Source organism: Microcebus murinus, chromosome 32 (genome assembly GCF_040939455.1).
Source record: "Microcebus murinus isolate Inina chromosome 32, M.murinus_Inina_mat1.0, whole genome shotgun sequence".
In the NCBI taxonomy this organism is placed as follows: domain Eukaryota; kingdom Metazoa; phylum Chordata; class Mammalia; order Primates; family Cheirogaleidae; genus Microcebus; species Microcebus murinus.
Window position 1 is genome coordinate 1343197 of NC_134135.1, and position 11695 is coordinate 1354891.

Consider the following 11695-nt stretch of genomic DNA (forward strand, 5'->3'; position numbering starts at 1 on the left):
AGGTTGGGGTGAGCCTGTGCTGTCCTGTGCCCCAGCCCCAGGGCCTCCCATGCCTGCCGCAGGTCACCTGGGGAGAGCGGCCAGTGACCTTGACTAGCTCCTCTGTGGGACTCTGCTCCTAAATCTTGACTGCTGGCCCAGGCCTGGCCTTGGGGAGGTGAAAGAGGGTGTAACTTGTGTTCAAACCAGGCAGGGACTTCGGGAGGAAGGGACCTGGAAGGGATCAGGTGAGCTGTCACTCCAGGCCCCTCTAGCCCCTGTTCAAGCCCCACGTGTGCTGGGCTACACGTACAGGCTGGAGGGGTCTTCCTAGCCAGTCTGTCCCCTCTGTATGCTGAGGACTGGCCAGGAGATCACTGGGTGCCGTGTCCTGCCAGAGGGATTCTTGTGACAGCAGAGGCCCCAGGCTGGGCCAGGTGCTGGCTGCGGAGGGTTCGTGTGAGGCCTGTTTCTCACCACTGCTGGCAGGCCCACTGGGGAAGGATGGCTCTGCAGCTTCCTGAGCCAGTCCCCTGGTGGGAAGCAGGCAGCTGTCTCATGGGTGGTGTGGGCACCTAGCGGCCCCTCCCTGCCCCATCAGCCAGGCCCGAGGGTGAGGCTGGGTCCCTGCACCTAGTAGGTCTGCATCTTCAGACAGGAGGGTTGAAGTAAAGACCAGGTGTGCAGTGCAGGTGAGTGCTGCAGGTAAGTGGTGTTCTGGGAAACCTTCGTCTTGGTTAGGCACAATGACAGTCATCAACTGGGTCACAGTTGGTTTGGGAGCCACTGCAGGTTGCCTGGGGCTCAGCTGGCAGGAACAGCTACAGCCCTGTCTCAGCACTCAGATGTCTGAGTCAGTGTTTGTGGTGGAGGTCATTGACAGCCCAGAGGGCTGCTTGTGAGGGTCGAGAGAAGGTTGAAGCAGGAGAGAGACCCCCTTCCCATCCCTCCAGCATGGTTCCCACTGGCCAGCTCCCTCCCCGGCTTCCCCAGAATGGGTGGCCATTGGAATTCTGCACCCTGTCCCTTCTGATGGGCTGGGCACAGGACAATGGGAGGACATTTGTGGGCCGCATCCCCCAGGCAGACAGGAGGAAGCCACATCCCAGTGTGCTGGGGCAGAGGGACCCCTGGGTCCTGACAGGTGCCTTATCAGCAGGTGCCAGGCGAGGCCATCCCCAGGGTGGGAGTGACATCTCCCTGGGCCCTGTTATCAGTCAAAGAGTCCACAGCACACTCCTCAGGTTAACGTGTAACCACAAGCCCTCCCCTTCGCCCCCGGAAGCCAGCAGCTCCCAGACACAGGCCGCTCTGGGGCTGTCACAGGCCAACATGGACGCTGGCAAGGAGGGGCTGCCCCTGAGGATCCACTGCTTAGTCCAAGTGAGAGCCTCCGCAGGTGTGGGGCGGTTGGGGCCTGGGCTTCTGGGCACCCGGCAGCCTGGGGCTTCTGTCCTTGGAGACTTGTTTGGGGCCCCCAGGAGGCTGGGTGTCTGAGTTGCTTAGAAAGCTGAAGAGCCCGGTCCCTAGCTAGGCCCAGCCTGGGCAGCTTGGGTCCTGGGGTGGGCGGTGGTGGGACAGAAGCCAGGAGATTTGAGTTGCAATCTGGTGGGGCCTGACTCAAAAACTGGGGGGCTGAGCTCAGTGGCTCAGCAGCACCCCCTCCTCCCCGAAAAGCCCCCGAACATCTGCAGGTGGCTGAGCCCCTTCTTCCTCACTTGCTCCATCTACTTCCTGCTCTGGATTCCCGAGGACCAGCCATCCTGGGTCAGCGCCCTGGTCAAGTGCCTGCCCATCCTCTGCCTGGCTGCGTTCCTGTGGGCCGTGCCCTCGGGCGGGGACTACACCCGGCTCCTCCAGGCAGCCCTGGTGTGCTCAGCCGTGGGGGACGCCTGCCTAATCTGGCCCGGGGCCTTCCTCGCTGGTAAGCTGGGACCCTGTTGTGAAGCATCCCAGCTGCCCATGTGGAGGAGCCTGGGGTGCAGGGAGGCTTCTGCTGGAGCTCATGGCCCAGGCACTGGGGACGTGGCAGGGACCCAGGCAGCTCACGGTTAGCAAAGGCGTGGGGTCAGATGACATTAGGTCAGAAGGTGGGGGTGGTGTGGAAGAAGGTTAAGATGAGGTTGTAATAAGCAGGGTGGCCAAGGCAGGCCTTGCCGAGGAAGTAAGGTTCGGGCAGTCTGGAAGGAGGTGCGTGTGCACGCTGGGGAAGAGCGTTTGTGGCAGGCCCAGAGGTCCGGGGTAGGCTGTACCCGGTGCGCGTGTCCAACAGGCCAGGGTAGCCGAGCAGAGTGGCTGGCAGGCGGAGGGCATGGGGCTGTGGAGGCCAAGTGAGGACAGGGTGTGGGGGTTCTGCACAGAGGAAGGGCACACACTGCATCAAAGGTCACACCCACTGCTCTAAGCCACTTGGGAAGCTGAGGGCAGCTCTGGGAGGCTCTGCCAAGGCGGGGGCTGGTGCTTGGGGATAGTCCCTCCCTCAGGCCCTGAGTGGTGGCTGAGGGAGATGGAGAAGCAGCAAAGCCCTCACTGTCCTCTTTCTATCACCAGGCATGGCTGCCTTTGCCTTGGCCCACGTCCTCTACTCCTGGGCCTTTGGCTTCTCTCCCCTGCGCCCAGGACTGCTGCTGCTCATCCTCCTGGCCCCCGTCCTGAGCTACAGACTCCTGTGGCCGTACCTCGAGCCTGGCATGGTCCTGCCCATGGCAGCCTACGAGCTGGTCCTGAGCGTCATGCTGTGGCGGGGCCTGGCCCGCGGCGGCAGTGCCGGCTGGGGGGCCCTGCTCTTCGCCGTCTCTGACGCCGTGCTGGCCTGGGACACCTTCGCCCAGCCCCTGCCCTACGCCCGCCTGGTGACCATGAGCACCTACTATGCCGCCCAGCTCCTTATCACGTGGTCAGCCCTTGGCAGCCCGGGGCCCAAGACCGACTGACTCGGGGGCCAGCCAGGCTGGCGTCCATGTCCTCCCCTTCTGCAAGGACTCCCACCTGGGAAACGCTCTCCGCCTGGAAGCTTCCTGACTCCTGTCTGTGGGCGCTGGGCCATCTCAAGACATTTGGGGACCATTTGGGGAATTCAAAGTCCACCGCCGGGTTCTGGCCTCCCTCCCTCAGTTCCGATTCCAGGCTCTGCAGCCAGACCCACCCTAGGCCCTCCTCAGCTCCTGCCTGCTTCTGTGTTCCCCGTCGGCCCCACGGTCGGCCAGCCCCCTCCCCACTGTTGTCTGATTTTCATTGCCTAAGTAAAGGGATGTGGAAATGTCCATGTTGCCATTATTTTGGGAGAGCGGTCTGGGAAGGATTTTCCTTGTCGTCATGATCACGATTGATAATGGCAAGTGTTTCTCGGTACCTCCCCAGGAACGAGGCCTGGTACCAGATCAGGTCCTCCTGGGGCCCCTGTTTCAGGTGAGCACTGTACGGAGCTGAGACCAAGACAAGACTGGTCACTGGAGTGGTTTCTCAGGGCTACTGTCACAAAGTACCACGAGCCGGGTGCCATGAGATACAAGATAAACTTACTCTCGTATAGGTCAGGCAGCCCAGAGTCGAGGTGTGTTCAGGGCCACATTCCCTGCGAGGGCTCGGGGGAATCCTTGCCCTCCTGTGGCTTCTGGTGGTTGCAGCAGGCTGTGTCACTGCCACTCGTCTTCGCCTCTGCCTGCCTAGTTCTCCCCCACGTCTCTGCCCTCTGCTTCTCTCGGCACCTGTCATGGGTTTGGGGCCCACTCTAAGCCAGGATGGTTCCCTCTCAAGACCCTTAGTTACATCTGCAGAGACCTTATTTCTAATATCACGTTCATAGGTGCCAGGGGGTAGGACTCAGACACATCTTTTTAGGGGACATGGCTCAACCCACTCCCAGTCATGTGGTGTGGGAGGAGGGGGTGAGGGGACTAGAAGGTGAAGGGACCTTGGACGAGGGGGTAGGGAGCAAGGGGTGGGAATTGAGTGGTAAGGAAGTACGAACCCAGCTGCGGTCCTCTGGCTGTGTGACCTTTTGAAGCTGCTGCTCTCTGGGCCTCGGGTTCTGCCTCTGAGCACATGACAGGTCCGAGCTGCTGAGACCCTGCTCGACTTTTGCACCCATGAGCTGCCTTTAGGGACTCTGACAGCAGAGGAGACTGCTACCGTTAGGATGTGGATCTGAATACCGCAAAGAGGAGAGCAGAGTTCCTGCAGGTGTGAGGGTAGGAGGGGAAGGTGGGCCAGCCTGGTGCGGGGGCCAGGGGTGGAGGTGAGGCTGGGAGTAGGTGGAAGCTGAGGAATTTCCCCGAGGAAGGGTCAGAGCAGGAGGTGAGGAAGATCTGAAGGGCCAGCTTCTCACACTTGAAACTTCCACTTCCTCCTACTCTCCTGTCCTCCCTGCGCTGGGACCTCACGAAAAGGCTGGGAAAGAGGAAATTCAGCAGCGTCAAGTGCAGCAGGAGGGATGGTGGGGTCTGGGAGTGCGGATTCCAGGGGGGCTCAGGGCCTGCAGACAGGAGCAGGGGTCTGGGGTGCTGGTGGTGGTGTTCCCCATGGTCCCGGGACCAGCCTCTGGGGGTCTGCGGCCTGAAAATCCTGAGTTTGGAGAAGGGAGCTGACAACCCAGACCCCTGGGTCTGAGGGAGGAGGGGCTGGGCCCTATTGTCTCCCTTGTCCTGGGCCTAATGAGTCAGGTGACGGGACACCGAGGGCTGTGGTGGCTCCAGCGGAACCATGAGCAGTAGCAGGGCAGGTGGCGTCCTTGTTACACAGCTGGAACTTCTGCCCCTGCACCCCTGCCAGCTGCGACCTCCCACAGGTCCCCCTCAGCCAGATGGCACAGTGTTCCCTGGTAACTTGCTGGGGTGGGACGGGGCAGCCCCCCGGGTGCAGTCAGCTTCCCAGTAACGTCCCTGCCCGGGAGTTAGACTGTGTCTACCTCCTGTTAGATACTTTGCTTTGGTTCAACAAAAACTGCTTTTTCCTTTTTTCTTTTTTTTTTTGAGACAGAGTCTCACTCTGTTGCCCAGGCCAGAGTGCCGTGATGTCAGCCTAGCTCACAGCAACCTCAAACTCCTGGCTCAAGCAATCCTGCTGCCTCAGCCTCCCAAGTAGCTGGGACTACAGGCATGAGCCACCATGCCTGGCTAATTTTTTTATATATATTTTTAGTTGGCCAATTGACTTCTTTCTAGTTTTAGTAGAGATGGGGTCTCACTCTTGCTCAGGCTGTTTTCAAACTCCTGACCTTGAGTGATCCTCCCGCCTCAGCCTCCCAGAGGGCTAGGATTACAGGTGTGAGCCACCGCACCCGGCCTGCTTTTTGAGGGCCTTTTTTGGGGACTGGGGTGATGGAACAGTTCTGAATCCCGACTGTGGTAGTAGTTACACAAATCTATACATGTGTTAAAATTCATAGAACTGTATGCCAAAAGGAGAAAAAATTCACTTTCTATAGGATAATTATTTTAAAAATAAAAATTAAAGAAGAAAAGGAAAGAAGAAGAAAAATAGGAAGCCTGCCTTCATGTCCCCGGCCCAGCCTGGGGATGCCCCGCCCCTGTCTGACTCACCTCCCTGCTGTGTCTGCTCCCTGCCACCCCTCGGTGTGGGCACAGGACGCACCAGCACTCTCGTCACCCCAGATGTGCTGACCTGTCAGCCGGGGACCAAGGACCACATGGGGCCTTTCGAGTGTGAGATGCGCAGGAGCCTCCCTGGGGTGGCTTAGGGGAAGCTCAGCCACCAGAGGGGCTGTGGCGTCCGGTCACATGTCCGGTCACACGTCTCAGAAGTGGCTGGAGTTGAATTCCAGCTTGGATAGTTTATAACTGGACCAAGGGCTCTTGACCACCAAGCCACACTCGCTCTAAGTTTACTGATGTCCTGGTGTCCACAGGCATATGGGGGACACAGCAAATAGACATGCCTGTGTACACATGTGCATTCTGAATACACGCACATGCACAGTCGGCCTTTTGTGTCCATGGGTTCCACATCTGCAAATTCAACCAACTGCAGGTTGAAAATATGTGAAAAATAAAAAATAACCTGTAATCCTAGCACTCTGGGAGGCCGAGGCGGGCGGATTGCTTGAGGTCAGGAGTTCGAAACCAGCCTGAGCAAGAGCAAGACCCTGTCTCTACTATAAATAGAAAGAAATTAATTGGCTAACTAATATATATAGAAAAAATTAGCCGGGCATGGTGGCGCATGCCTGTAGTCCCAGCTACTCGGGAGGCTGAGGCAGGAGGATTGCTCGAGCCCAGGAGTTTGAGGTTGCTGTGAGCTAGGCTGACGCCACGGCACTCACTCTAGCCTGGGCAACAAAGCGAGACTTTGTCTCAAAAATAAATTAAAAAAGTAAAAAATAACACAATAATAAAAACAAATTTAAAAACAGCACAATAACTATATAGCATTTACTGTGTTAGGTATGTAAGTAATCTAGAGGTGGTTTAAAGTATGCGGGAGGACGTGTGCGGGTCACGTGCAAATGCTATACCACCTTATATATAAGGAACTTGAGCATCTTTGGATTTTGGCGTCCGTGCTGGTTTCTGGAATTGATCTCCCACAGTTACTGACAGTCTCTCTCTGTCTCTCTTATAACCACCTGCAAAGTTAGGAGTAGTCCACAGTACCCCCCCCTCCACTTCTGACACCATTTGTAAACCAGGAGGTCCCCAAGACTGTCCTCACATGTGATGATTCCCTGGGACTCACAGAGCTCAGTGAGAGCCACCATACTCACAGTTATGGTGTGTTACAGAGAAGGGACACAGAGTGACATCAGCCAGGGTAATAGGCACAGGGCACAGGGTCCAGGAAGGTTCCATGCATGGAGCTTCCAGTTGTGCTTTCTCTCTCTGGAGTCACGAGTGGCGCTAACTCCTCCCAGCGGCAATGTGTGACAGCCACAGAGAACGTTGCCAGCCAGGGACGTTCCCATGAGCCAAGCCGTGTGCCCAGCGTCTTTGCTGGGGGTGTGAACACAGGCATGGGTGCAGTTCTGTTTGGCTGAGCTCAGTGTCCAGCTGCCTGGAGGCAGAGCAGATGCCTCGTGACCCAGAGTCCATCATGTTACATTGTTTGACTGTCGGGTGTGGCCCAAGGCTCCCCAGAAAACTAGGACACTCCCATAAGGCAGGACATTTTGGGGGTGTAGGCATCATTTCCCAGTAGTTGAGGACAAAGGTCAGAGCTCCTTGGGTGTGGTTAACTCATTCACCAAGCCATGTTTTCCAGAGTCCCCCAGCCTAGCTCTGCTTCTCCCATGACTGTGACCACACACAGCTCACCACACATGCACAGGGTGTTCTCCAGGCAGCTGCGGGGAGGAGCTGTGGACGACTGTCTCCATGTGGGTCTAGTGGATGCCCCTGCTTGCTTCTGGAGTTGTGGGACACTGTTATGTTCACTCCCAGACCTCTAGGCACCCAGGCTGGTGTACATGTGAGTCTGCCCCATGTTTGGTATCCAGAGGTTCTGGAAAGGATTCTTGGAATTAGTACCAGGAGTGGGGTTTTCCTATCAGCAATGCTCCAGGGTAACACGCAGGTAACGTGGATTCTGTGATGGCAAAGTAGACAACGATGAACCCCATCTCTAATGATCTAACATCCCCTGGTCACCGAGGAGTTCGTAAACCTTCTTGTCCTGAACCCCTGTACCCCAAAGCAGTCTCCATCTTTAGGTATAGGAATAGAAGGGTCAGAGAAAGTGAATCCTACTTAGAGGCTCAGACCACAGAGCCAAAGAGAACAGAGGAAAACAGCTAAGGCAGGTTCAGAATTTTGTCCCCTGAGTGGCATGCCCAGCAGGGCCTCCCAACATGGGGTCAGCCCTTCACCCAGACTCTTCTCCCCTGTTCATACAAACCCAATACATGGTCCTGCACGAGACTCTCCTGCGCTTCCTGAAGTCAGCACGACAGGTGCAGGCTGGGGTAGCACACTGGCGAGAGAGTGTCTGGCAGGACGTAGACGTGGCTGGTGGTCTTTATGAGGGTGTGGCTGGGCATGTGGGGTTTTTTTGGAGGACACAAACAGTTACTTCCCTCGAGAATCTGCCCTGCAGTGGGATTGCTGAGTTTCTGGCGTATGTGCCCTTAGCTCTAGTAGTTACTGCCAAACCGTTTCCCAAAGGGCTTTACCAATTTATCCTCCTACCACCAATGTAGGGGTGCCTCACCCCTACATTTGCCTCATGAACTTGCAAATAGTTCTTGTTTGCCTTTTTCATTTTAGCTCTTCTGATGGGCTGTCTGTCCTGCTACTTCCTTTGGCTTTAATTTTCATGTTGGCTCATGAAGTTGAACACCTTCCCATTTTTGTGTGTGGGTCAGGGGGATATTCTTGTTGGTAAAATGTCTCTTTGTGTCTGTTGCCCATTGCAAAAAATTAGGTCTTCTGCCTTTTCCTGGTTGATTTGTAGGAGGTCTTCGAAAATATGAAGGGGACAGGTCTTTTGTCAGGTGTTTGTATTGCAAGTGTCATCATGGCTTGGTTTTAGCTCAGGGCTCTGATAAATCACATGGGGTCATGAATGTAGAACATTTCACTTTCTGAGGGGATGGGGCAGAGATTTCCCCCACTGCCGTACTCCAACCTTACCTTCTGTCATAAAAGCGGGTGATGAAGGGAATCGCTGTCTCTTCTCCTGTCAAGTCTAGGCTTGCTGGAGGAATGAGAAGGGCTGTGCCATGGTTTCCTCTTGATCCCGTCTCCCTACAGCAGGGAGAGGCTGGGTTTTCCCTGGCTATTACAGACTTACCCAGCGCATCTGCCTCAACAAACTCGTGTTCAGCACCAAGGACAGCATCCCAAGGAGCTGCCAGAATCCAGAGACCCAGAAATGGCCACAAAGGGGCAGAATCCTGCTGGTCTGTCTGCATCCCCCTGGGTGATCTGAGGTTGAGCCTTCCTTGCTTTCCGCTGTGGCTCCACCCCTCAACTCACACTTCCACCATAGAAGATGGCCAGTAAATATGCATAAAATGAAATAACAACCAAGGAAGGAGAGCCAGGGACACACATGTGAGTTCTGGAAAGGCTTCAGGGCTGCGCTGCACCCCAGATGCCCTGAAGGTTGTGGCAGGGTGGAGCCCCATGGCCTGCCTTCCTCACTGCTGAGCACTTCCTAATTCTAGAGAACAGGCAAAGATGGCACGGCCCAGCATCCCCCCAAGAAGCTCGCCTCTCTAGGATGCTGCCTGACTGGGGCTCCTCCGAGTCCCAGTTCCTGGTTTTCCTACCTCTTTGCTTGTGAGCACAAGTGCAGACAGGTTCTAGCACCCCTGGGTCCCAGAAGGGTGAGAGGCAGGAGCTCCATAGTCCTTTCCCCTGTGCTCCCCAAACCTTCCGCCTCTTCCCAAGTCAGTAGTCATTTGGGGAGTGAGGTAAAAAAAACTTATTCTGGGTGTGGAAGAAGCAATTTACCAAAAACCCAGGACTGGTGGCTTCCAGTGGACCTAATAAAATCAAGATGAGTCTTTGTGTTTCCAGAGACGACACAGATATTCCGGAGGGTGGGGACACAGCCAACATCTCAGAAGAGCAAGATGGAGATGCTGGTGTTTATGAGGAGCCTCTTCCAGCTGCCGGTGGCCCCGGGCCTTTCTTGGCTTGCGGCTGCGTCACTCCAACCTCTGCCTCCGTGTTCACGTGGCCTTCGCTGTGCCTGTGTCTTTTTCTCTGCTGTTTCCTACAGGGATGCTCGCCACTGGATTCGGGCCCACCCGGATAAGCCGGGATGATCTCATCTCAAAATCCTTAACCTAATTTCATCAGCGGTGACGCTTTTCCCAAATAAGGTCAAATCCACAGGTTCTGAGTATTAGGACGTGGGCACCTTTCAACTCACCAGAGGTTGTCGCCCAGGACCTTCCCCAGAAGAGGCTCAGTAGGAAGCTGGGGACCGGACCGTCCGGCGTGTAGCCAGCTACGGAGGAAGAGGAGGACGACTTTTGGTTGTTTAATTCGCCTTTCTCTTCCCCAAAGCAGCACATCCCTCTGACGGGTGGGGCCCAGTCTGTCCTTTAGCCGGGGACCCCAAGTGTTTCACCCTCCTCTGGGGACGGGAGGGCCCGGCCGGTGCTCCCCCAGAGTGTCACAGTGGACACCAGGTGTCCCCACTGTGGTGCAGGCCTCCTCATCGCTAATGCCTGCTTGTTCTGGTAACATCTGAAAACACTAATGGTCATAAAAGAGAAAACAGAGGTCTCCTCTAAGCCTCAGGCTGGGAACTGGACTGAGGGGAGCGAATCTACATGTTGGAAGGGTGGACAGAGAGTGAATCTTCCTCCTGGCTTTGGCTTTCGGGCAGTCGCGGGCTAGTTCATTTGTGTCAAACTGAAAACAATTAAAAATTTGTCATAGGCTGGACATGGTAGCTCACGCCTGTAGTCCTAGCACTCTGGGAGGCCGAGGTGGGAGGATCGCTCAGGGTCAGGAGTTCAAAACCAGCCTGAGCAAGAGTGAGACCCTGTCTCTACTAAAATAGAAGGAAATTAGTTGGCCAACTAAAAATATATAGAAAACATTAGCCGGGCATGGTGGCACATGGCTGTGGTCCCAGCTACTCGGGAGGCTGAGGCAGCAGGATTGCTTGAGCCCAGGAGTTTGAGGTTGCTGTGAGCTAGGCTGACGCCATGTAACTCTAGCCCGGGCAATAGAGTGAGACTCTGTCTCAAAAAAAAAAAAAAAAAATTTTGTTGTAAAATGTAAAGAACCTCTTCTTAAAATCATTAAAAAGGCTGACAAGGGAGTAAGGGGGTGTCACAGCAATGTCGATGAGAAAAAGGGGACCCAGAGAGGTTGGAAGTGTTTTTGCCCCAAGGACACTTGTGGATTGCTGATAATGTCAACTTTTATATGGCTGCCTTTGGGGTGAAATGGGCTTGACGGCCCACAGGAGGCTGGCGCTCACCTGGTTTCAGGGTGGTCCCAGGCTGTGGTTCCCCAGGGCACCTAAGGAACTAGCACGAATCCTTTCTCAAGGAGGGCATCTTGACTTTAGGGCTCAAATTATCCCTGCCCAAAAGAGCTCAGGTATAGATGCATCACCTGATTCAAAAATAACAAAACATGCCAGGAAGCACAGAGGAGAAGCCACAGAGGACAGGAACGAGCCCGCTGGGACTTCTGTCAGGATTATCGCTGTCCCAGTCCATTCAAACTGCTGTCACGAAAGTACCACAAACTGGGTGGCTCATGAACATCAGTGACAGTCCGAGGCATCACCGCCAAGCCGGGAGCCAGGCGGGCGGCCGAGACTGACCCCAAGACCATGCAGGATCCCGCCTCGGCAGGGCAGACACTCCTGCAGCAGACGCAAGATCAATTTCAGGCCATGTCTGACCAGATCACTGGAAGAATTGATGACATGAGGAGTCACGCTGATGATCTGGAGAGAAACATCGCAGACCTCATGGCACAGGCTGCAGTGGAAGAACTGGAAGGCCAAAACAAGATGCCAGCCACACAGAAGAGTTGAAGGTTGCTAATGATTTACACTGAAACCTGGAACAGCATTTTTCCAAGCCAATGGAAGACTGAATGGCTTTCTGCACCTAACTACTATGTGTAGACAGGTTTTATAGAACGTTCATTCTTATATTATATAGTTAGTTTATAGGGTAATTTATCCCCCAGTTTCTTGAACATGGTATCTTCATATCTTGCAAAGTGACTGTTTAGCTAACACCAGACAGTGTGTTGGCAATACTTTCCAAATGGCTAAAAACATT

The 11695-nt window shown here is 55.1% G+C and overlaps 1 protein-coding gene and 1 pseudogene across 1 annotated transcript; both read left to right on the forward strand.

Annotated features, from left to right (window-relative positions):
• The first annotated feature begins 107 nt into the window (after positions 1 to 107).
• Positions 108 to 3242, forward strand: TMEM86B (transmembrane protein 86B). The gene is made up of 3 exons (XM_012775565.3): positions 108 to 1362; positions 1657 to 1903; positions 2530 to 3242. The coding sequence occupies exons 1-3, from the start codon at positions 934 to 936 to the stop codon at positions 2910 to 2912; spliced, it is 1059 nt and encodes a 352-aa protein (XP_012631019.2). The 5' UTR covers positions 108 to 933; the 3' UTR covers positions 2913 to 3242.
• Positions 3243 to 7834: 4592 nt separating this feature from the next.
• Positions 7835 to 11493, forward strand: LOC109729964 (heat shock factor-binding protein 1 pseudogene; annotated as a pseudogene).
• The last annotated feature ends 202 nt before the right edge of the window (positions 11494 to 11695 follow it).

Excerpts from the sequence above, each read along its gene's own strand:
- TMEM86B (XM_012775565.3), top strand. The coding sequence starts at position 934 with ATGGTTCCCACTGGCCAGCTCCCTCCCCGGCTTCCCCAGAATGGGTGG. Across the intron at positions 1,363-1,656 it reads GGATCCACTGCTTAGTCCAA|CCCCCGAACATCTGCAGGTG; the intron begins GTGAGAGCCTCC and ends CTCCCCGAAAAG. Across the intron at positions 1,904-2,529 it reads GCCCGGGGCCTTCCTCGCTG|GCATGGCTGCCTTTGCCTTG; the intron begins GTAAGCTGGGAC and ends TTCTATCACCAG.